The sequence below is a fragment of the Sminthopsis crassicaudata genome, chromosome 3 (genome assembly GCF_048593235.1).
Source record: "Sminthopsis crassicaudata isolate SCR6 chromosome 3, ASM4859323v1, whole genome shotgun sequence".
NCBI classification, from domain to species: Eukaryota; Metazoa; Chordata; class Mammalia; order Dasyuromorphia; family Dasyuridae; genus Sminthopsis; species Sminthopsis crassicaudata.
Window position 1 is genome coordinate 448,060,859 of NC_133619.1, and position 26,579 is coordinate 448,087,437.

Consider the following 26,579-nt stretch of genomic DNA (forward strand, 5'->3'; position numbering starts at 1 on the left):
TATTGCTTTTCAGGTATATTTACCTGGTTTCTGATTTCATTTATAAGCTATGCCTACAGTTTATTTACATGAATGAAGTTATTTTTCTGTTATGAACCCCTTTGGTAGTTTAGTGAAACCCATGGATCACTTCTCAGAATAAAGGTTTTTTAAAATCATAATTGAAGAAAATGATACATTTTAGGGAGGGGTAAGTAAAAATAAAGATGTAATATTTTCCTGTATTTTAACTTGACAAATTCTCCCTCCTCCCATTCCCCAATCCTTAAATCTTGATTAGGGTAGCTATTCACTGGTCACTGGACAAGGCTCTCATTCATAGTTTCATAATAATTATTTAATCACTCAACATTTTAAAAAATCATATTTATTAAGTGTATACTATTTAGTGTTGAGTGAGTTGTCTAGTTGGTTGCATTTTTTTAGTGTTAGTTGTTGAACAACTATGTAATTTTTAGTCACTCTGACACCATCATTACAGAAGCAGAAAGGTACCACCCAAGGAGCTTTTTCATATATTTCTTTGTTCTACTGCCATTGTCCAAAGTATTCATCACCAAGTGTGTAAAATAATGCTGATGAACAGGCTTCCTCACAGCCTGTTTCCTAGAAAGCAGACTTTTTTTGGGTTGTTGTTGCTAGAGCTGTACTTAAAAGCCTCTCCAAAATAGTAGAACATGTCAGAGCTTAGATTTTGCTGGTGTAGACTTCAAAAATCCAGAGTCATTTGTATGCCAACATGAGTCACTAAAGGAAGATGATGATAATAAGCGTAACTGAAAATGCCTAATTTTTTTCTCAGTGAGTACTCTAATGTTAATTCATGCAAAAGGTGGCCCATGCATGTATGGCATAAGCAAGTAATGATGTGCAAAAATTCCAGGGTGCTTTTCATGACTCATTAATTGGATTCTAAGCTCTGGGATAATTTAAAAGGAACCTTTAGACATTCTAGTGATTGTGGAAGGAATATCTTCTGATATTTATTTATTTTTTTTTATATTCAGCAGTCTTGGTCTTCAAATTTTTTATTCAAAAGGTAGCAGAGTGAGGTCTAGTATGTTAATTTTAAGGAATTTAAATAATACAGGATGACAAATTCAAATATAGACCTGATTCCATAATTATCATTGCTCAATTACTCTGCATTCTTATTCTGTTCTTTTGTCTGCTTTTCACTTGAACCACTACTTCCACAAAGCCCTAAAGATAAAAACATTATTTTGTGCTCCAGAAATTTTTTGCATGTATACTATACAATTATATTGTGTATATACAAAAACTGAATAGAATTACTCTCCCCATCTTGTTGATTGTATTATCTTTTTGTCACTCTGATTAGTTTTTCTTTGTATGCTTCCTAAAGAACTTTGTCCTTGATTCCACAAAATAAGCCTACTTTTAAAAATTCCCTAACTTTGATTTTGGTCATCAAATGAAATTAGGTACCTAACATGCTCTGTAAACTTTAAAGCACTATATGAGAGTCAATTATTAGCATTATTACTAAAACTTTATTTCAAAGTCCTTCACCAGCTTGTCCCAAACTGTTTTCTTTTGTTCATCTAGTGCTATCTCCAAGTTCTTTTCAAAGCAGTGCTTTATTTTGGCAATGCCCTTATCTCTCTAGCCTTGCTAAGTGGTCTTTTTCTTGTATCATTTAAAGTTCTTGAAATCCCACCTTCTTAAGATACATTATAGATTATTATGAGGATAGCTGACAGCTTCAATTAGTTATACACCCAACCTTGTCATAAAATTTTTTGGATTATTCTTTCTGATTCCTTCCAATTACATGTTCAGTTTTCTACCTCGTCTATTTTAGGATAGAGACAAAAGATTTGGATAATATTGGTAGAGAAGGGGAAAAACTGATAAAATCTGTAAACTATTATATTTCTGTTTAGTGGCTTATCCTTGGGAGTTAGCAAATGTTTTGTTTAAATAAAAGAATCGGCCTTGATTATCATTATGGTAAGTCATGGAATCATAAAGGTTTGGTGATTTACTTTATTTTCTAGTCATTTTGTTTGTTTTCCCCATTCAAATAGAGAATTTGGAACAACAAGAAATAACTCTGAAGACCTTCTTAAAATCCTTCAGTTCTATGGAGATCAAATTACACATCCAAGTTTATAAATGAGTTAGAGGTAGAAATATAAATAGATCCACCTGTCAGTTTCTGATATTTAAATATTTCCATTAATCTTCTGGTTTTCAGTATAATACTTATCCCACTTTACTGTGTGCTATCTTTAGTAGCTATAATTCTGTCCTTTAAACCTATTCCCCATAATCTATTTACCAAAAATCAATACAAAGCTGTTGTAGTGATGGTGAGAGTTAGGAAGATTCTCAAGATAATTTGTCTATAAAGATATTGCACATGTGATCGCCCATAGCCCATAGCAAAGGACAATAATTCAGATTTAGGATTGTCTCATATTCAACCTCTCTATCCTTTTGCTCCCAGTTTTTCTCCTTTCTTTTATACACAATCTAATTCTATGCCACCTAAGGCTGTTCTTGCCCCCAGGAGTACTATTATAGACTTTTATTATTCTGTTACCTAAAGGTAACAGAATATTAAAGGAAATAAAAGCCTTGGGAAAGAGGCCCTAAAAGAACTGTATAGAAACACTCCTAATGTAATACAATGATATTGTGTTTATATTTGTAAATGTTTCAGTTTTTATAGTCATACATTCCATTATGGGAAATTCAAGAAATATGTTTTCAGACTTAGGAATTCTTAAGAACACAATAACCAACCACATTTCTGGAAGTTAATTACATAATTCCAGATAGAAAAGTGATGAACTCAGAGAGATGTGGCTGTCTGTCTGTCTGTCTGTCTATATCTAGAGGGAGACAGTCAATATGGGGATTTGTGCTGCTTTGACTATACAAATTTGTGACCGCTTTTGATTTTTCTTGTTTTCCCCAATTGGAGGAGGATGTAAGAGAGAATATGAATCTGAAAAATAATCAAATTTTAAAAAACACATATTCAGCTATTCTTTCAGGCTTTGGTTTTTAGCCATGACATATGACATGACACACATCAATTATGTTTCAGCTTCATATTTTTTCTTTTAGTTTTTTTTTTTTTTCCATGTGTAAGCATTATGCTTCACCTTACAAAATCATCAGGGGAAAGGATTGTGTTTATATGCATTTTGTTTGTCTGGTATCTTAAAGACTTCAACATTCAATAATATTATTCAGGTGGATAATCCCTCTGCTGGTACAGATTACAACCCTTCTCTAGTAGTATAAATGATTTAATAAATTGTTATGGCCCAAAATTTCAATACCTAGCAGCAAAACTTTCGGACTGAGTCCCTGAATTTATGGAGGCAGGTCTTTAAATGACAGATTTAGAATCTTTTGATGGATCCATATAAAAAATAAGCTAAAGTTACCAAGAATTGTGCCCCAACCTCACCTAGCCTTTGAAAACTCAAGGTTACCTCCACACTTAAGTAAGGTATTACATTAAAGTAGGGATTTTCTTTGTATTACTAGTTCTCAGCACAGTGCATGGCACACGAGGCACTTTGTAAATGTTGGCTTATTGTTAGTGAAGAAACATCTTTTCAAAGCCCTTATAAATAAATAACTTTTGATAATAATGGAGATATTGCTTAGTACCACAATCTCTCGTTGTACATTCTACATTTTTTCAGCCTGAGACAAATTTGTTCCTTTGTCAAGGATTTGAGCGGGGAGAAAGGAATATTTTCTCATTTCCAAACCAACTTTCCAAATATTGTTCTAGATCCTGTTCTCTTCTCTATTGCTTCTTCTAATAATAATTTTATATGCAAATACTCTTGCTCCATTCACAAGTTTAACTTGATAAAGATCAAATTCATTCTTCACGCTTTACCTTCTCTCAAAAACTGGCAAAGGCAGAGAAACAATTTCAATTGTTTGTAGCCTATTAAATTATCAACATACTGAGAGATTTACGCAAAAACAAAAAACAAAAAACAAAACAAACAAACAAAAAAACACTATTCAGTATTCCAATCTTTGGTATTCATTATTTTTGCCCAATTTTGTGTGTGTGTGTGTGTGTGTGTGTGTGTGTGTGTGTGTAAAAGCATACTTCTTATAACTTATTTTTACATGGCATCTTCAAATATTTTCATATTCATCATATAATTTTATCTTCACTATAGTTTATTTTTGTGGCTAATTTCTGTATTCAAACTCAACATTTTCCTTCCCATCCTCAATTACCTTGTCCTTATAAGAGATTTAGAGGAAAGCAAACCTTCATTATTTCTACAAGTTAAAGGAAGGAGATTTATTATTGCTCTTTGTGAAGTTGGCAGTAAGACTCCATATTTTACTTTAGTGGAACCACTAAAATCCTTTTTAAACGGTGTATTCTGGCTGCCCTCCCAATTGTGAGTCTAAGTGAAAAGAACCTTGAGAAGAGCTCAAAAGAGTATGTACAAGTTCTACTTGCCAACTGAGTGATCTTGAACAAATCACACAATCACCTAATGACTGAATCAGCAAGGACCTCAGGGACTATTCAGTAGAATTCATACTTGCAAAATGTATCTATCTAATAAATGGACATCTAGCTTTTGTGGTTAGAAATCCTATGGCAGGCCACCTACCATCTCCCAAGGCAGCCTATTTAAAAAATTAGTTCATCTCTAATAGTTAAGAACTTTTTCTTACAAGCCCAAGTTGCTTCTTATAACTATTCATCCTAATTCTGCCTAAGGGCCAGTGTGTTTCCTCTACTATGCGAAAGTCCTTCCAGAGATTATACAACAGTTATTATGTTCCCCCTGATTCTTCTGGATAAATATTCTGAGTTCCTTCAAGTGATCCTTCCATGATAGGATCTGCAGGTCCTTCACTACCATGGTCTTCTTTCTGTGGAAGCCCTATAGCTAACTAAAATCTTTTCCTGATATATGCCACCCAGAATTTCACACAATATTACTAATACTATCTGAGCAGAGCAGAACCAATTTAAATGATTAAATCCCTAGTTCTGGAAACTCTATCTCATTTTCTCAGAGTATCAATTTATTTATTGGTAAAAATTATTAAAAATAATACTTTCAAAAAAGACTGAATGATTCAACAAAAAAAAAAAAACACACAAATTTCTCTTTGTATCTTTTGCTGCTGGCATTTGTTGGTAGCATATACAAATGTTGATAATTCATGTGGATTTACTTTGTATCCTGTAACTTTACTAAAGCTATGAATTGTTTCTAGTAAAAAAAAAATACTTTCATTACTTACCTTGCAGGGTTGTGGAGAATCAGATAAGAAAGTACATAAATTAATGCATAACTATTAAGATCTAGTGTAAATTAAGCAATAATTATGAGATAAAACAAATAAAATAATCATAGGAACAGAGATTCATAGTATCATTCAATTCTCTGAAAATCTTTCAAATACCATGGAGCCGTGAGATTCAATCTTTTTGGTAGATTTCAAGACTATAATTTCTTTATGTTAATATAAATTCTGGTTACTGTGAGTGGAAGTATCCAAAAATTATGAAAATAATGCAATGTAGACCATCATCCTGGCTACATGCTTGTTATTGAAAAATTTTAGTCATTTTAAAGTTATTAACATAACATAAGCAAACAAGGAAAGAGGCTGTTAAGAAAAAGAAGGAAGAAGTGATAGAACCATGGCTTAGGAAACATGGTAGGATGTTGAGATAAAAGAGTAAAGTTGAACTATTCAACTTCTCTTTTGTTTCTGTCTTATTTTTTAAATTAAAGATACAGTCTACATTATGCTAAAACTGGAAATAAGTCAAACATTATTAAAAGGGAATGGAAAATAGAGATAGTTAAAAAGCACCAAGCCTTTTCAATGATTTCAAATTGACATACCATGACAAATTATATCCTAGATAAATACATGTGATCACAGAAGAAATATTTAATTGTTGAGATATCATGAAAACTGAGAGATGGGCAAATATCATGGGAATTTCTCAAAGGAAAAAATCTTGACTCTGAAAACCACAGATTAAGTCACTATGCCACAATGGTTCAATCACCATTTGGAATCCATAGCAAATGCTCTCAATATTTGTCAAATTGAATGTCACCAAACATGTATGTAGGAAGAAGTCAATTTTTCAAGGTACCAAATAACAACTCATATACCCACAGCATTTTAAGGTTTACAAAATCTTCCTTCCCATCAAAAATATTCTGAGGAAAGTAGTAACAGCATGTTTAACTCCATATCCCAGTTGAAGAAAATGAAACTCAGAAAAGTTAAGTGATTTATCCAAACGTTGCATATAGCCAATGAGAGTCAAAACCTGAGCACAGCATTTTTTTTTTTAACACAAATACCAAACTCTTTGACTGCACCAAATTGATATCTAATCATTAGATACATGTTTTTGTTTTTGTTTTATCTTTTTCTTTTCTTCTCTTTAAATAAGTCAAACATATCATAATGCTGGCAGTACTTAATAAACTGAACAGGTCACTATATAGAGCTGACTAGCACAATCAATCATGTTGACTCCTCAGCTTTAAAAGATGAATGTAATTGCAGTGCCGAACTGAAGATCTGATGTAAGAGCAAAACATCCTGGAAGAGACTTGAGAGACATTCAGTCTAAAGCTCCTTACTTTGTAGTTGAGGAAACAGATTCTGGAAGATAAATGAAGCTGGAACTCATCTAGATTTTATGTGTCACAAATAGGATATGAACACAATTGCTTATTTAATTATATTATGAAAGAAGACTATTTTCAAAATTTATCTGAATTGATCAGGCATGGAATTTTAAAGATAAAATACCACCTTACATATGGTTCAGGGATGTCCCCACCCCAAATCACTCTCAAGACAATTGCCAAAGTGGTTTTCCTTAAGGGCAAACTTCACCTTGTCATTCTCATTTATTCATTTATTTTGCTGAGACAATTGGGGTTAAGTGACTTGCCCAGGATCACACAGCTAGGAGGTGTTAAGTGTCTGAGGCCAGATTTGAAGTCAGGCTCTCTGACTTCAGTTCCGATGCTCTATGCACTTTACCATCTGGCTGCCCCTCTATCATGTCATTTTCCAGCTCAATTAGCTCCATTAGCTTTCTTTTTGCTTTAAGGATAAAATATGTAATCCCCTAGCTATCTTTAGAAGTCCATCACAAACTGCCCTCAATTTATACTCTATTTCCCACATTCCAAGGTACAGTAACTGATGGCATTCCATCTTACATTTTAGTGTCTTTCTGTCAGTCATACCCAATGCCTGGAACATACACTGTCTTCACTAAATATTTCACTTCTTTTTTATAGAAGGTAAATCACCTTCTATAAAAAGGCTTTCCTGATCTTTAGTGATCAAAAAAAAAATACTAATGTTCTATCTACATAATAACCTTGCATTTAACTACTTTTTTATTGATGTGTCAATTCTTATATAAATATGAACAGTCTCCTCTGTCAGAAGATAAGTTCCTTCCAAATAGGAATTGTTTCATTCTTTGTACTTGTATTTCTAGTACCTGACATCATGCTGGTTATATAGCAGGCATTTAATAAATGATTGTTGATTGATGCTTAACTGAAGGTGACCCAGGATCTCAAACTCTGGTCCTAATGTACCAAAATTACTTGCACTTGTCAAAATTGTATATTGACATGTATTGATATATTATGCATTAATTGTATCCTCAAATATTTTCATTTCTCCTTGCACCTTCCTCTATTAGGATGAAAACTTCTAGAGGCAAAGGGTCATTTCTTTATTTCTTTTTTAACCAGCTCTTTTGCCTCTTATTTATTCATCTATTTATCTATTTATCATTTTTATTATTATGTGTTCACTGAATATTTTCACTAACTTGCAATCATCCAACCAAATAAGAAATTATAATGCAGGTAAATTTTTTACAGCATTAAGGAAGATTGTTATGAAAACCTTCAGCAATATCAATAGTTTATGGGCTGAAGTAATGACTACAATAACTAATCTTTAATTTCTTGTTCATAGAGCAGTCTAGGACTCTAGGGAGGATTCAAAGGGTACAGTGACATGAAAGCTAGAGAGAGAGAGAGAGAGAGAGAGAGAGAGAGAGAGAGAGAGAGAGAGAGAGAGAGAGAGAGAGAGAGAATAAAAGAGGTAGAAGGAAGAAGGGGTAGAAGGAACACAGAATGACTTTATTCTAAAATGTGCTCTACAAGTTTTATGGAATCATTAACATTTCATCACTACCTGTGTAATCTATATCTTAAGGACAAAGCTGAAGAATCAAAATTTGAAGATGTAGCACAGAAAACAAAGGGCAAAATATGACTACCTCTTCAGTATGGAGAAGAAAAGAATAAAATAAAAAAATAATAATAATAACAAAGTTTCCACTAAAAATTCATGTTTGAGAACCAGGTTATAGAGTGCTATCAGTGAATGAAAAAGAATAGGATAAAAGTGCATAGTAGACATCTAAACACTTTAGAAGTTTGAATTGAATTGAAGAATAATCTAAGGTCAAAAGTCATTCATATTTACACAGTAGTCAAGAGCTCTGAAAGTGAAATGAAATCTCTGAGAAAGAAGCAGAACACCTAAAAAGATCTTGATTTGGACACAGAAATGCTTATATATTCTACTTTTTAAAATATCATTTTTCTACAAACAGGATGTAACATTGGCACATAAAAATTAAGGCACAAATTTTAGGGGCAGGGGAATGGCTTTTAGTATATTTGCTACTGGTAGATCCCCTTAGAGGGTGTCCTTTAGTTCAATTTAACATTTCTTAATTAAAAAAATACTATTACAACCAAACTGTTATTCCACAGATTCAAATATCAGCCAAACTAGCAACCAAGACATAAACTAGATTCAGTAAATAAACCTTGATATAACATGCTATTAAATGTACCTAAAATTCTTTAATATTTCTTTTTAAACAATCTATTTTGTACCACAAACTTTCCTAATACTCAAGAATATTTTCCTTGCTACTGGAATAATATTCCTCCACAATTATAACACTAATGCATAATTGAAATAAAAATTATTAGTATAGAACCTGAGAGCATATTCATCAGACTCAATTAGTTTGTTAAAATATCCTTGTACCCATAGAATAAAATTTACAAAAAATTAGAAATATACACTGTGTATGCTAGTCAGAAAATAAAAAGACTGACCCTAAACAAACAAAAAATTTCCCCCAAGCCCCATAAAACTGTATTGAGAAATAAATAAGCTGCAAAAGTTAATTCCCCCTAGGTATTTAAAGACAATGTACAATACTCTTCCTACCCCCAATATTTCATCACACCATATGTATTTCCTAATCAGAAATGACTTTTTTTGGGTAATTTTCAAATTATACACCTTCCTAGATGGCTCAGATTATTTGACCTCCTCTATCTTTCTACACCATGTTCATGTGTAGGTGGGAGGAATTGTAAATATCTTTTTCTTTTTTCTTTATCCCAAGGAAAATAACTAAACTTTCTTATCAGTAACAAACTGAGAAAAGTTCCTTAACCAGGTTAATTTTTTCCCACAAGTAAACATAAAATAACAAACAATAAAGCTCTTAGTTTTCCAACTTAAATACAATTAAAAAGAAATCATTTATAAGCTGCTATTTTTATTATTACTCCTTTTAAGCTTTAGACATTCTCTCTCATACTTTTTCTCCTCCCCTTCCCCCATCTCTCTGTCTCTGGCTCTGTTCTTTTCCCTTCCATCCTCCTGTGTCTGATAGAATTAGATATAGCTGAATAATAATTAAGTCAATGTGCAGCTTTGAGCAGGGTCCTCAAGCTGTGTAGCTCCCAATAACATTAATGGCTCACACAACATATCTCAAAATGTGCCATAATGAATCCATTTAGCATCAGACAAAAATCACAGTCATAGCAGCAGTTAAAACCAGAGGACACAATACTCGGTTATCAAAGAAGGACTCCCCAGAGAGCACTGTCCTCCATATACAGAGATAGGAGCCAGTAATTTACCACTAGCAAATAAAGAGACTATCTCTACCTGTGCATTGCCTTTTAAACTGATGCCTGGGGAAAAACAAAATTTCCATCTTTTGGGTGAGGGAGAGTAGAGTAGGTGTGAATGGAGCTAGGAGAAGAGGGAAACTTAAAAGCCAACCAGAAATTGCTATTGCAATGTTAAGCAATATTTTCTGAAGCATGACACTTTGGTTGGTGGCAAAGCAACTATGAAAAATAAAGTCTGGCGGGTGAAATAGAAAATTTTCAGGAAAATGGCAACGAACTTTGCAAAATTGTTGTTACTATCATTATTATTACTGATGATGATGATGATAATGTAATGTGCATCATGCCCTTAGACTGGGCTGTTGCCAGTTTCTTTGGGACAAATGCTTCACAATGATAACTGAAACAGAGAGATAAGGTAAAGATAAAATAAGCAAACATTTGAAAACATATCAGAGCTTTCCAAAGTTACTTTAAAATAGTGAAGGGATAAAAATTAGTGGATAAGTAATCTTATAGAATTCTGATATTCAACAAGTGACCTTTATAAGGATTACAATCATTCCTCGGACATCCAAGCCAGTATTTTCCTTACTAGGTAACAACCACAAGAGAGTATTTCCTAGGTTTTGGCTAGGTAAGAAAATCAATGAGAATTTCAAGTATTGTTCCAACTGCTTATAGACCATTGCTAAAGAGGCTGCAAGTGGAGGAGCATCCATCCACCTGCCATTCATTGGAAGGCTGATAAAGTACCTATACTGTCTTCAGTATGATGACTTCTCCTTTGTTAAAAATCAGAAATGTATACCAACTTGGATGCTGTTATCAAATGCTAAATGGGGATTGTAGAGATGTTGAAATCTAAAGGAAATTAAGAGTTAAACTTACCAATTAATAAACTTATTAGAAGGGTTGGAAAAAACTTTTTTTTTTTTTTTTTTTTACCTTTAGTTTTAAAGAGTTAAGTTTTTCCTCCCTGAGGTGCTCTCTTAACATCTCCCTATGGAGCCTCTCCTGTTCCATAGCAAATTCACCAAGAGTGTATTGGCGAACACTGTTATGGCGACTGGACATGCCCAACGTGCTTCCTCCTTGACTGGGAACACTGGTGAAACCTTGTCTCCTTGTGAAGTAGTATACGGTAACACAGCTAAAATGAACATTCTTTGTTCTCAACCGCTTCTCTCGTTTCAGGATCGAGGATGCTGAAATAGAAGGAAAAAACTTGATGAAAACTTAGAATGACAAATACGACTCAAAGGGAAAAAATGCTCATATGTTTGTAAGTGAGACAATATTTGCAAAGTGAAAACCTTAAAGCTATATAATATTATTTATAATATTAAAAATTTATATTTTAGGATACATTTTTCCCCCTTCATTTTCAAGAGGATGTTAGCAATGGCATATCTGGGATGGGGCTGACAAAGTAATAAATATCTCCCTATTCTCTCCCTTAAATTTTCCTCTAACCATTCCCCAGCCTATTTAAATAACAGAAAATATATTTTTAAAATACTGCTCCAAAGATTTTCCAAGTGGAGACAAATAGTCCTTATATCATTAGTAGACATTAAAATCCCCTTTACTCCAGTTTCTTGAATTCTGGTTTAATGAGGTTTGCTAATACAACCAATAGTATCATTTCAAAATGAGTTTATCCCCATTCTTTGACAAGTCAGAATTCCAAGTGTATTCCTAAAGTATTTAGGAAGAGAAGCAGCTGGTTGGTGGAGTGAATAGAGCACAACCCTGAAGTCATGAGGACCTGAGTTCAAATCTGATCTCAGTCACTTAACACTGCCTAGCTATGTGACCCTGGGCAAGTCACTTAACCCCAGTTACCTTAGCAAGAAAAAAAAAATTATATATATATATATATTTAGGGAGAGTTGGTAACCTTAAACCACATTTTATCCAGTATATTCAGTTCAGATATATGATATATCTGCCTTAATTGACTTCTTTCAAGTCTCAGCTCATATGCTGTCTTATGTAGGAAGCTTTTTCTCATTTCCCTAATCTTCCATCCATCCATCCATCCTTACCTTTTTCTGTCTCTTTGACTTTCTTTGTCTCTCTCTGACTCTGTCTTTATCTTTCTCTGACTCTGTCTTAGTCTCTCTCATCTCTCTTTTTCTCCTTTCCACTCCTTCTTGCCCTCTCTATATAACATACAAACAACTATGCACTATGTATATTGTTTTCTTTTTTTATAATTAAATATATTCTTTAAAAATTGACTAGAAATGGACTAAAAATGTGTCTGTCTATATTAATAGTATGCCATAAAGATAGTATAGCAGTTTGTACTCTGCATATTATTATACTAATAGCAGTAGACACAGAACTATGATCAATGCAACTTTGACTTGATTTTTTCTTTATCTGGTATCTTTAGTACTGTTCTAGGTACAGTGCCAAAGTACCATTGCAGAGATTTATCAGAATTGAGATTAAGAGAGAGCACAGGAAAATTCCTGGAACATCCTAACACTTTTTTTTTCTGGATAAAAATTCATAGGTAACATATTACCATCCTTTTCTCATATTTTGAGAAGGAACAAGGATGATGAGTAAATCCATTGTGAGCATTGAGGGTTAATGACATGCCCTTTCCAGGAGCAATGGGACAACTATGACAAATACACTTTTTAAACTAGATATGATTAAAATATTAAAGGAATCTTAAAATTATCCTGGAAATTGATGCCCAAAGATAGAACGATAGAGTTCAGAACAAGAGTCACTGCATGAGTAGTTTCAGGGTAATAGGACAATTTGCTCTCCATAGGCATGACTATAGTTAAAGAATTTAAATAACATTTGAAGATACTTTTAAATGTCTCTGCAGAATTTGGAATGCTACAATGATAATGAAAAGTCCATAATATTTAACATCTAAGAGTTTGACCCAAACTATGTCCTTAGATTATATCAGAACATAGCAGGGAAGTTAAAGATAATACCTTTCTTTCATATATCTCATTTATATAACTTATACTTTACAAAATATTAACACATATTCATCTCATAGTTGATTCTTTGGAATCATATTCCATTTTCAGAAAAATATTTGTGTGATCTACACAATTCTGAGGTTATCCTTAATCAAAAAGAGAAAAGGGAATAACTATACTCAGGCTTTCGTAGATAATCTCTTATAACAGACCAAAGGATACCCATATCAGTGAGAGCATGGACTCACTTCTCAAAGGTAGTAAAGTATTTATTCTTTTGAGCCAGTCAGATCACATGAAAAAACTGTAGAAGAATAAACCAAGAAACCAAAAAAAGCTGAAATGCTACCCCTTTCTCTTGTTCTGTTCCTTCATTATTATTTTTCTCATTTGTTTTCTTATTCTTTTCTTCATATTTCTTTTTTCAAATGGATAGTAGATGAACTTATTGGAAAAATTGATATTAGTAGTAGTTGTGAAAGAAGAAGGAAAAATTCTTGGGTTCATTTATTTACTTCAAGGGATATGGGAATAGGACAGAAACTGGAGCTTTTTTTAAAAAAATGAAGTGACAATGAGAAATTGGAGCTGTCAGAAGGTCAATTTGCTGCTTGTAAAAAATGAAGGAGACAAAAGTGTGTGTTTGTCTATCTCTTACATACTTATAACCATAGAGGAGAAAATCATGTTTACAAAGTGGATTAGGTCTAAGGTTATTCCTTAAGAAAAAGAAACCTTGGGAAAACACTAAAAATTTTCTTTAAAGTAATGTAACTAAGGGTGGAAGATAAAACATACCATTATTTGTTTTCTGTGGCTAATAACTTAGCCAGAAGAACAGGATTCAGGTCCTAGTTCTTTCACTAATAGCAAGAGAGATCTTAGTTATTATTTCCCTTCTCAGGAAGCTAAGCGGTATGATCTCTGAGGTCTCTTTCAGCTCTAAATCTCTGATCCTTTGAATTTTTAACTTGTTACTTTCATTATAATCAAATAATTTCTGTTAAAAAAATATTACCCCCAAATGGGACTTTACTTTGTATGGGATGGTGGGAGTCAAGGAGAGAGATGAAACTGGAAGAAGGCAAAGAACATCAGGAGCAAGAAAGATGCTAAGGATGGAAACACAGGTACACATAAGAATCATAGAATCTTATCTCTGGAAAAGAATATTTATTTGACATAATTTAATCCCACCCTTTTCATTTTACCAAAATTCACAGAAATAAAGTGATTTAAACCACTTGAACAAAAGCTTCCGGATTCTCATTTTATTATAACATGCAATTTCAATGAGACCAGTTGAGAAACAGGTTGAATTGGGGAAGAGCTGAATAGAACCTGCTACCAAAGTGAGGAGCTTCACAGAAACAGCTGCAAAGCAATGACATTAGGTTTAATTATTTCTAAAACGCATCATGCTACTCTGTTATGCCATCTACCAATTTTCAAATCTATATTTGGAAAAAAATAATAAAAATTATCATTCTCTCTAAATAATGCTACATTAAAACACATACCCACACAGACAGGAAAATGGAAAGACAAACAGAAAAAGATGTGAAGTTATAGAGACATTTATTTTAATATACATTCCTTCATGTGATTGTTGATTAGTATTTGTTCTTCTGGTTTGGGTTTTCCTGCTTTGCATTATTCCATAAAAGCTTTCCCAGATTTTTCTTTCTCTACCTTGCTGGTCTTACTTACAGTAATTGCATTTTAAATATTCCATTAAGTTAATGCATTACAATTTACTTAACCATTCCATTATGGCTGGGTATTTTGGTAACATATATAATTTTTTTTCAATTATATATGAAGTCACTAAGAAAATATTTGGAAGATAGCTCTTTGGTTATTATTTTAAAAATAATATTTTCAGGCAGTTAGATGGTGGCAATGGATAGAGCACCAGCTCTGAAGTCAGGAGGACTTCAGTTCAAATTTGACCTCAGATGATACTTATTAGCTATGTGAACAAGTCAATTGCCTTGTGGGAAAAAAAGATAAAAAATAATACTCTTAGGATATATTTTCTCAAGAATGTAATTTCTGGACAAAAGATTTTGGAACTTCTACATTCACAGCCAGATTGCTCTCCAAAAAGATTAGAAAGGATCTTGATGAAAAGGATAAAGAAGAGTAAAAAGTTATCATACTTTATGCAGTGAACTTGATTAATTTAAATATCAATACTTAGGCTATTTGTCCTGATATTTAATGCTAGATGTCTAAAAAAGCTTTAATTTTTTAAAAAAGAGAGTTCTTAGAAGAAAAGAACTGAGGATTATTTCAAAGGCAACTTTAAAAAAGAAAGGAGGAAGTAGGTAAGATGCTTTCAGCTTTCATTGAGGATTGGTAAAGTAACTTTCTTCTGGTTACCTAAAATATTTATATATATTTATTTTCTTGTCTTTAATCCTTAAGATATAAGGATCAATATATTGGTATGATTAATCTAATTGAAAGATGTATAAACAAAGAAAATAAAATGATTTGGATGAGATCACATAATATGATTCTCAATCTAGTCCTCTTCCCATTATTCTATGTAACTTTGCTAAGGCTTCTAGTTGTTGACTATTCTAAAGATTTTGAATATCCTTTTAATGCCTTAAACTATACATTCAGTGGAAATCAGACATTTTCAAGAATGACAATCTATGTTTCTGTGTTAAATTGTAGTCTAATCTTATTTAAAAAGAGTGAAGTTTGACAAATATGCATTAAAACATCAATGTGACAGGAAAAGACAATGATAAATATTGGAGGAGATGTAGGAAAACTGGGACACTGATACATTGTTGGTGGAACTGTGAACCGATCCAACCATTCTGGAGAGCAATTTGGATACTATGCTCAAAAAGTTATCAAACTGTGCATACCCTTTGATCCAGCAGTGTCTCTACTGGATCTGTATCCCAAAGAGATCTTATTGGAGGGAAAGGGACCCACATGTACAAAGATGTTTGTGGCAGCCCTCTTTGTGGTGGCCAGAAATTGGAAACTGAGTGGATGCCCATCAGTTGGAGAATGGCTGAATAAGTTATAATGTATAAATGATATGAAATATTATTGTTCTATAAATAACGATCAATGGAATGATTTCATAAAGACTTGGGAAGACCTAGATGAACTGATGCTAAGTGAAATGAGTAGAACCCAAGAAAACATGTGATGATCAACTGTGATGGACTTGGTTCTTTTCAACAATGAGGTGATTAAGGCTAATTTCAATAGATTTATGTTGGAAAGAGCCATCTGCACTCCCAGAGGAGTATGGGAATTGAATATGGATCACAGCATAGTGTTTTCACCTTTTTTGCTATTTTTCTTTCTCATTGTTTTTCCTTTTTGATCTGATTTTTCATGTGCAGCATAATTGTGGACCTATGTATAGAAGAATTGCACATGTATCATATTGAATTCCTTGCTATCTAGGGGAGGAGGTGGGGGAAGGGAGTAAGAAAAATTTGAAACACAAGGTTTTACAAAGTGAATATCGAAAACTATCTTTCCATGTATTTTTAAAACAAAAAGCTATTGTTAAAATTTTTAATATAATCATTAATACGTGCAATTGGCTGTGCTACTTTATTTGGTATATAAAGAAATGCATGGGGTGGGGGGAACAGAATTCCAATGCTTAGACAATGCAACTAAGTTTCAGTTGCTTAAACTGCATAAAGACTTTTGAGACAACCTGTATATGGACCAAAATTTTTTTTCCTGAAATAGGTGGTCACTGATCCTTTGTTTGATGACCACCCAACAAAAGAGAACACCCATAACTTCCCAAAGCAACCATTCTACTTTGCATTAGCTCTAACAGGAATAAGCCTAAATTTGTTGGGTTGTCACATATCTGATTCTTCATGACTCTATTTGTTAGTTTGGGGTTTTTTGGCAATGATACGAGAGTGGTTTGTTATTTTCTTCCAGCTCATTCTACAGATAAGGAAACTGAGACAAAGAGAGTTAAATGACTTATCTAGATTTACAGCTAGTAAACGTCTTTGGATTCACAAAGATGAGTCTTTTTGCCGTCAGGCCCAGCACTCTATCCACTTTGCCACCTAGGTGCCCAGTAAGCCTAAATTATTATTTAACAAGTTTCAGCCTTCCCTCCAGGATCTGGCTTTGGGCCAAGCAGAACAAGTTTAAACTTTCTCCCACAAACAGCCCTCCAGATACTTGAAGATAGCTTACGAGTAGCTATTTAGCATTTTATTCTCCAAGTTAAATATTTCCACTTCCCTTAGGTAATTGTAATGTGTCTCGAGCTCAAGTCACAACTTCTAATTGCTTTCTTCCCGGCTTTAGAGCTTATCCCTCCATTGAACATGTACACAGAAAACCAAACATAAGGAGGGGAAGAAGAGGACCAAGAATCGAAGGTATCAGGAAAGGCTTCTTGTAAGATGAAACACAGAAGCGAGATGAGGGAAAAATGAGGAAGAGGTAAAATTAACTACACTTAGAATGGACCTCAGCCTGCAGGGAGGTTCCTTCAGGAAAGGAAGAGACAAAAATGGAATGTTTAGGGGACAGGAAGAAATCAGATTGGTTGGAAAATAAAGCATGGAGAGAATAATTTACAGTTATCCCTTTTACATAGCAACCTTCCCTGGGATTTTGCTATGTTACAGGTCAACGTAAGAAATTAAATGGGAATTTTTTGGGAGATTTGAAAAATCTGCAGACATTATGGGAAGGCCAATAGATGATAAAGAAAAACTTTAAAAATTCAGAAGTGTATTAAATATATGTATAACATCAACATTTTATCTTTTAATGCCATGATAATTCAGACTTCTCTGTATGAAGGGGACTAAAAATTATGCAGAGTATCCAGATTGTGGGGGTGCTGCATTCCTAACCTCCACAATGTGAAAGGGATAACTGTAAAAAATTTTTTGGAAAAAAATAGATAGGAGCCAGATGGTGGAAAGCTTTACATATACAGCTTGTGAGTTATCCTAGAAACAATAGAAAGTCACTGAAGCTTTTTGATAAAGGGATCAACATGGTCAGACTTGTGTTTCAGGAAGATTATTTTGGCAATTAATCTGGAAAATGTATTGGGGAAGAGAAGGGAGACACAGAGAGACTTGGAAGCAGGGGGACTAATTAAATAAAGAGCATCAGAATTTGGATGGAGGAAGTGAGGGAGGAGAAAGAAAGGAATAGGATGCAAGAAAAGTGGTGAGATAGAATCGATAAAACTTGGCATCTGACTGGGAATTCCAAGAGAAAGATGAGAAGAGAATATATTTTAATATGGGGAATAATAATATGTACAAAGTTAATGGAGAGTGGAGAAATGGAACATCATGTGTGTGGGACAAGAAGATGATCATTTGTCTGGCCTATATTGTGTGAGTGCTTAAAAAATACATAATGAGATTAGAGCAGGTAGGAAAGGAATGGGTTGTGAAAAGCTTTAAATGAAAAGGCCAACATATTTAGCAATTAAAATGTCATTGAAGACTGAAGAGAATTGTTTCAGTAGGATGGTGACTTCACAAGGCATGGAGTAAATGATAGATTATTTATTTTATTATTTAATATATACACGCTTTTATAGCCAGTATTTAAAGATATGAATTTTGTTTTTAAGCTTTAAGGCAGTCATTTCAAGAAATAATTGAGAAAAATCCTGCTGCTTCTAATTTTATTGGCTTAGGATCATATCCAGATTTAAAGCCAGAAGGTTTCTAAGTTATTTTATTATTGCACACATTTGTCTTCTTTCAGATTTGTTAAGGCCCTAAAGGCTGTACCTGTACTGTAGAAAATATCTGAAATATTTTTCAATACTCTGGAAATTTCTAATACCTCCTTGTTATGTTATCAGACACTTATGCTGTAATTTACTTCCAGATTTTTGAGCTGGCTTTCAGAGATTTCAGATAGTTAGCAAATTCTGGAGAGAAAGTCCTTAGTCTTTAAGTCCCCAGAGAGGATGGGTCTACAAATTAAAGGTGAGAGATACCTCTTTTAGCAATTTTGCCACAGGCAGAAAATTTGCTACCCTAATTACTGCTCTTTGAATTACATGCAAATTCACCTCCTCACGATCCTAAAGCCAAAGAATTCAGGCTTTATCAGAGAATGAATTGGAAAATCCTATGTTTTATATGATTGATTTATAAGCCATTTAATTATATGAAGGGGCAGATAGGTGGCAGTGGATAGAGTGCTGACCCTGGAGTTAGGAAGGTGTTCAAATCCATCAGTTTCCTCATCTTTAAAAATGAGCAGGAAATGGGAAACCCCTTTGGTATCTTTGCCCAAAAAAACCCAAAACCAAAACCGTAAATGAGGTCATGAAAAATTGAACATAACTGAACAACAATAAAACTATAAGAAAAGCATTCTGAATTATAGCTCTCGGTTGAGCAGTCACTTACAGTTCCCCAAATCAAGTGACTCACCTAGATAAATACTTTCTCTTAGGCAGATACAGAGTTTTAAAAGTACTGTCTCATAGACATTTATCCCTTCCCTCAAAGATACCCTTCCTCTCCAAACTCAACTTCACCACAGAAGGGAAGAGCAGTTAGTAACAACAAAGTACTTTCCCATAGAAATAATATTATCAGTTGTGATTAAGTATAATAGAAATAGCACCCTGCACTAAATTAAATGTCTTCCTGTAGATGAGACCAGAAACCTACCTACCATTTATTTCAATATATTATTTCTTTAGGAAATACGTTTTAAGTTTAAACAATAAATTTACAAAAGAAATTTGGGAGCACAATTTTAAGTTGATGAATCTGTATAAATAATTCCTAACTGGGCAGATATAAAACAGTGTTTTAAGGCTAATTTCTGTGCAAGGGGTTGGCAATCTGAGCATGATAAGTATATTTAGAAATTATTTTAAACATGATCATATTTTAGTATTAACATAAAAGTTTCCTCCCCCATACTTTGTATATACTTTATAATATTCTTATCTGGTGGTGGTTTACATAATAGTGTTTACTGTAATATCAATAATAGAGGTAAATTCTATAAGGGCAGGGAGGAATTTAATTTAATTAACTTAAGATAAAGAAGTATGAAAAAAATCATTCAATAGATTCTGGAAGATATTTATTGAGAAAGTTAAAGGATATAGCATTGTATCTGTCTGAGATGATGAAAACATGGGGAATGTCTGGGACCAGGGAATCACTCTAAATTAAAATTCTACAATAGATTATCGAATAGTATTAATAACAGCAATTATAATTCACAATTATATAACATCTTCAGGTTTTTAAAGCACTTTCCTTTTAATAAGTGTGTGGTAGGTAGATGCCTACAGGTAGGTAGTTAATAAAAGAATAGGTTGTATTTTATGATTGTGATGGAATGCTACTGTGCTATAAGAAACGATGAGCTTAATGATCTTATAAAAATATGGAAAGATGATTGCATGAAATAATTATAAAGCAAAATGAGAAGAACCAGACAGCCAACAATATTAAAAACAATTTTGAGCAAATAAGTCATTTTAACTATTATAAATAGCCAAATTAATTTTAAAGGACATATGAAGACAAAATTAATAAATAGAATTATGTATAGAGTAATTATAGGTATGTGTGTATACACACACACACATACATATATATATATATTTACTTCTACTGGTAGCTTACTCTAGGGTGGGAAGAAAAAAAATGGGAAAAATAAATTTACATGATGACTTTTATTATGTATTTTAAAAGAATACCAAGTTGTACATAATAAATTTGCAATTTCATGTACAAACATCTTTTTCTTTTACTTATTCTATGCTATGGCAATCTTCATTTTATTTCATAAATTAGAGAGAGACAGAGACAGAAAAAGAAAAGAAAGAAGGAAAAAAAAAAGAAAGAAAAAAGAAGTAGGTAAAGCCTCCAGGCTCCAAAAAGACATATGCCATGAGGAAGTTTTCTCTCTCTCTCTCTCTCTCTCTCTCTCTCTCTCTCTCTCTCTCTCTCTCTCTCTCTCTCTCTCTCTCTCTCTCTCTCTATCTATCTTTCACACACACGAGAGAGAGACACAAGGAGAGACAGGCAGAGGCAGAGGCAGAAACACAGAAGAACAGAAAGAGAGACAGACAGACAGAGAGGCAGAGAGAGAAGGAGAGAGAACTTGGAATCATACAGTCATAGAATATAAAATTTAGAACATCAACACTAGGAATTTTTAACACTTTTTGTGACTCCTTTGGCAGCCTAGCAAAGCTTTATAGATATCTTCTCAGAATGTTTTTAAATATAAAAAATTCTTAAGAATTACAAAGGTAAGAATACCATCAGCCCTTGTGATTATTATAATTTCTAGATTTGGAATTGCTTTACCACTGGGAGGGAACTGAGGGATATATCCTAGCAGAACATAAACAATTTGGGGTCAGGGGCTGTTTCATTTTTGTCATCATATCCCCAGTTCATAAGACAGTGCCTGACAAATTAAAAGCCTGAACAAATTCCTCTTGAACTGAATTCTAAACCAACCTTCCTTATCTTACAAATGGGGTAAATAAAGATACAAGTAGAAAAGAGAGGTAGGATTCAAAACCATGTTCTCTAATCTAGGATTGCTAACAAGAGGTAACAGAAGTTAGTTTTTATTTTAAGGTATATTGGGAAAAATTAAGAAAACTGTGTGAGGTGAATGAGGAAACAATGATTGATGAGAGAGAGAGAAGGCCAACATGTTCAGTTCTTACTCTCATTCTGTTTTCATTGCCAAAGAGAACTGTCATTCGATTAAAGGGAGGAAAGATGCCACAAGAGAAAACAGGAGAACACCTTGCCACAGATCACTCGGCGCAGGTGAACTGCATTCTCAGGTATTAAAAGGCCTGTTGAGTGTGATGGCTGAACCAGTGTCAGTGACCTCTGAAAAACAGTGAAAAACAGGTGATGTCACAGGATGGGAAGAACAAAATGTGCCTATTCTCAAAAAAAAAGAGGAAAGAAAGTAGCCAACAAATTACAGGCCAGTGACAGTTGATGTCAAATTCTTAGAAAAACAAGTGTTTACTGGATTGGATTGTCCAAGAGAAACTAGACTTGTTCTGTTTGTCATTAGAGGGTAATGCTGGGAGCAATGGGTCGTTGTTACAAAAATATAAATTTAGACCTAAAAGAGGAAAAAACTTTCTAACAATTAGCAGTATTTAAAAATTGTATGGACTATTTTCAAGGATAAAACATACAATCATTAGAGATCTTTAATCAACTATTTGATGACCAGTATATTTTAGAGATTTTTTCAATTAGTCACCAAGATTTCTTCCAACTCTATAATTTTATAATTTTGATTCTGTGCGTCCAACACTGATGTTCTCGCCATCAAATTCTCTTGCCCCTTTTTCCTTTTTTGATTTTCTCTCAAGTAATTTTCTCTGGTTGCTTTTGATGCTTGCTTCTAATTGGGCCAGCATCCTACGTGCCAGATTTCTAGAATTCATGTCTGCAGTCTTTGAGGAAATTAATCTGTGCAGCCTTGGGGCCGAGTCTTTAATACTGGGGACTAGATGAGTGTAATGTTGGGGTTAGCTTTTTGGAGGACTCTGGACCGGCCTTGGTCTTTAGGTGGAGAAGTGATGAAGGTAGAAGAGCTACCATGAGATTGGTCAAAGATGGAGTCCCAAATCTTCTCTGTGTCTGTGGCTGAGAGGCTCATTCCCAGTCCCTTCCAGCCTTTAAATACTTCAGTAAGATTGCATCACTACAGCAACTGAGCATGTGCAACCATTACATTACCATATCACATTAAGTACATGTTTAGAGAACCATTATCTCACACTGAGTAGGTGCTTAACGATAAGCACCCTGCTGTCCTTGTTGATTCAAGCAGACCTTTTCAGAGTTCTGGCCCTCTACATCTCCTGATTTCTTTTGTTTTAGAACACAGGTGGTCTCACCCTCCCTGACTTCTTAGGAAGGGAGGTGAGAACACCAAAGGAAAATGGGGAGTCAAACCAGATATTGTTAGCCTCTGGGCTGAAATTGAAACAGGTCTACATAAATCCATCAGCATGGGAGGTATTACACAAGCACATAGTAGTATAACTCAGGCTAGTAGTGATGTAATAAACAACATGAATATACATGTCCATGAGTCCTAGAAGGAAGGTATATAAATATCACACATACACCTCCTTCAGCAGCCAATAGATAGTCCAAAACCAATCTATTGTCCATTGCTTCATGCGTTAGAGAATCCAATGATTCCTGCGGGTTTTGAAGTCCTGCAGCAGTCTCATTGACAATTTTTGATGTTCATGAGTCAATTGCCATATACACAGGGTTAACTGTCAGGCTCTTTCGGTGGCGCAAGTTGTCAGAGATGGAACCACCCGATGTTTCTTGGGTCTTCTTTCAAGGGTTTGCTCTGTCTCTCTCCTGTGGACAAGGCGAATATGGCTCGTTGGCACCCATTTGCTTCCTTCTCCATCTGTGGAGATACAAGCAAACCCTCTCCCCCAAGCAGTTAACCTACTGGTCCCTTCCATTCACCACTTTCTGGATCTCTCCACATCACCTGGCGATTATCTAAGGACAGTGGAGCTGCTCGCACTGGACGCTGCCCTTCCGGTGGGTTATAAAACCTGTCTGCCGCATCATTGTCAAAAATCAAAGAAGTTAATAGTATAAAAGGCTAGATTTAGAAGTTCTTTAGGGTTACCTGCGGCTCCCCCTTTCTTTTGTTTTTGGAGGAGCATCTTAATGTCTCTGTTTCTCCTTTGTACTATTGCTTGTCCTTGAGGATTAAAGGATATGTCAGTGGTGTGTAAAATCTTATGCTGTGCACAAAAGTGTGCAAAATGTTTAGAAGTATATGCAGGTCCATTGTCTGTTTTTATTGCTTGTGGCACACCCATAATTGCAAAAGCTTGTATAAGGGCTGTCTCTTTTGCTGATGGCATTGCAAAAGTAAATCTTGTAAAATGTCTACTACGACATGGAAAAAGACAGACAACCAAAAGATTTATAATGAGTCACATCCATTTGCCAAATTTCATTGGGTCTCAAACCATGAGGATTCTTCTCTGGAGGGAGTGTAGGAGCATGGAAAGGAAGGCAAGATAGACAGGCTTTTACTGTGCTCCTAGCTTCTTCTCTTGTTATTCCAAATTGTAAACATAAAGCTTGAGCAGCCTGATGATATTTAGAATGAGATTCTTCTGGCCCTCTACAGATGAGTACAAATTTACCTAACTCACTGTATCTAGTTCCCCCATCTTCATATTTCGTAGTCCATCTATCAATTCATCCAACCAGTTGATCTTATCGGTCATCTTTTGTATACCTTTCTCTAATATCACTCCTACATCTTTTTTGGGCACCACAATCACCTCAATGCTACCAATGCTTTTGGAAAATGTATGTTAAATGACTAATCTATAGGTAAACTCACCCTCCCTCTGATTTCCAAGACTAAAGCTCCCTTACCTAGAAAATACTTCTCTATGTGATATCTTCCCTTTCACTCATGTCTAACTTTTCATGATCCCATTTGGGTTTTCTTGGCAGAGATATTGGAGTAATTTGCCATTTACTTTTCCAGCTTATTTTACAAGTAAGAGAACTTAAGCAAATAGGGTTAAATTTCTTTCCCAGGTTCACAGAATGAAGAAGTGTCTGAGGTGAGATGTGAACTTAGAAAGATGATACTTCCTTGACCCTAGTCTTAGCACACTCTATCACCTAGTTGCCCATATGACTGTAAGTTCATTGAGAATAAGAGCTCTCCCAATTTTTCTTTTAATATATAGTCCTTGGTACTTAAAAGTTAAGGAAACCCTTATCCTGAGTACTAACTAATAAAATGTTATGTGTAACAGGACCTTCAATGACTGCACAAGGGAGTCCGGCTGTTCATCTTTCACATGTGACCATATTCTTTGGGAGAGGGATACTCTCATATGGACCACTGCCTTCTAGTTATTAGCTTCATCTGGACAATGCCTTATGTTTATGACTTCAAACGTGCTGCTCACAATTTTGAAAAATCTAATTTACATTCTTGAATATCAGAAAAAGCAATATAAGAAGTGTCTGTTAAAGACAAACCTGAGTCTATTAAAGACAACTATTTCCTCTAAATGTGATTTCTTTAAAATATCTTTTATACTTTTCCATATGAAGTGTAAATAGTAATCCTGAGAGTAGAATATGGCAAAGGAAGGGCTCTGCCAAATGCTAGCCAATCAATGGCCTTGAATCTAAACAGCTTCCCTCAACACTTGAGAAACAAATGTTTTAAAACAGAAATTGAAACAAGCCAATTCTCATTAAAGACATTGGTGTTGTCTGTCATAACCTTGAATATTAGTTTGTTCCTTGTTAGAAAGCTTGTTTGCTACCGAGCATAGATGTCATTTTTTAAAAATAAGCAGCAAAATTAGATAAGCGTTACTGCAGAGGGGGATGCTAAGTGGAAAAAAAAATGATAGTAAGATTTTTTTTTCTGTGTGCCAAAAATAGATATTTCCCAACCACTCTTGCTCCCACATCCACAAAGAAAAATAATAAAATATTAGATCTGAGATCACATAAGACACATATACAACTATCTACACACACACACTAACCATTATACAGTCCTGTTGAAAAGACTGACTTGTATTTGACAGAGAAGGTCTCATAGCCTACTTTACCATCAACATGGTCCATCTTCCTAAAGAGTCTTAATAGGGAATTACTCTTGAAGAAGCTGTGTCTTTTGTATATAATAGCTCCTGAGTGATATAATTCAAAATGCATTCCCTTTGTTTGGATTATTATTTTAATACATGTATACTTTGATAAAAGTAGAAAGATAAAAACTATCTCATGCAAGAATACATTTAGACATAGAGGTTTCCATAAAAGATGCCCAATTAGACAACACATTCAATCTAAAAAACAAAGCAAGAATTGGAAATAATTAAAAAGATGACTCCTGGGACATGAGCTTTGTTTGGGCATATGAACATGCACATCACGTTGCCTTCCATTCAGGCTGTCTGCTCCATTTTCACAAGCCAGCAAGAGATTCTCATTTATAAGACTCCAGCTCTTTGCAGAGAAAATAACTCTCAAGACAACTCCAGGGTGCTTAATCTACAAGTAAAACTGAATTTACTTTTATGACTGTCCTAGAGATCAATTATACGTTGAATATTTTAATTCTTTGGTTGGAGAAAACAGTACTATGTTGCTCAGAATGGTATAGAAATGAAAAATTTTCAATAATGGATATACATTTTAAACCTCTCAATATTGAAATCTGAGTATACCATTAAAATTAATAGAATTATCAATTCTTATAAAGGTGACTATTTTCCCAAGAAAGTTCTTCTTTTTCATTCTCACACTCCTATTCACTAAGGATTATTCTTTACTTTAAATAACCTCCATTAAATGTGTCTCCTCTGCTCACAAGCACGGTACCTCGTCATTTTTGTTCTAGGAAAGCAAATACCATATTTCCAAGCCAAAATTTCCAAAAACAAGGTGAGGACAGATAATGAAATCATGTTATTCTCTACAACAAACTAAGTATTGCTGTCAAACTTTATGTCTCACTAAAACACAGTAATATAATTGTAGAAAAAGGCTCTATAGCATCAGAA

The 26,579-nt window shown here is 34.0% G+C and overlaps 1 protein-coding gene across 10 annotated transcripts in view; it reads right to left on the bottom strand.

The window, feature by feature from the left end:
• Positions 1-26,579, bottom strand: part of CSRNP3 (cysteine and serine rich nuclear protein 3) — a 244,031-nt gene that overhangs the window by 11,694 nt on the left and 205,758 nt on the right. For all 10 annotated transcript variants that reach the window (XM_074303226.1, XM_074303227.1, XM_074303231.1 and 7 more), the window contains one exon: positions 10,947-11,206. In XM_074303226.1, the coding sequence (XP_074159327.1) occupies positions 10,947-11,206 (260 nt within the window). The remainder of the gene's footprint in view (positions 1-10,946; positions 11,207-26,579) is intronic.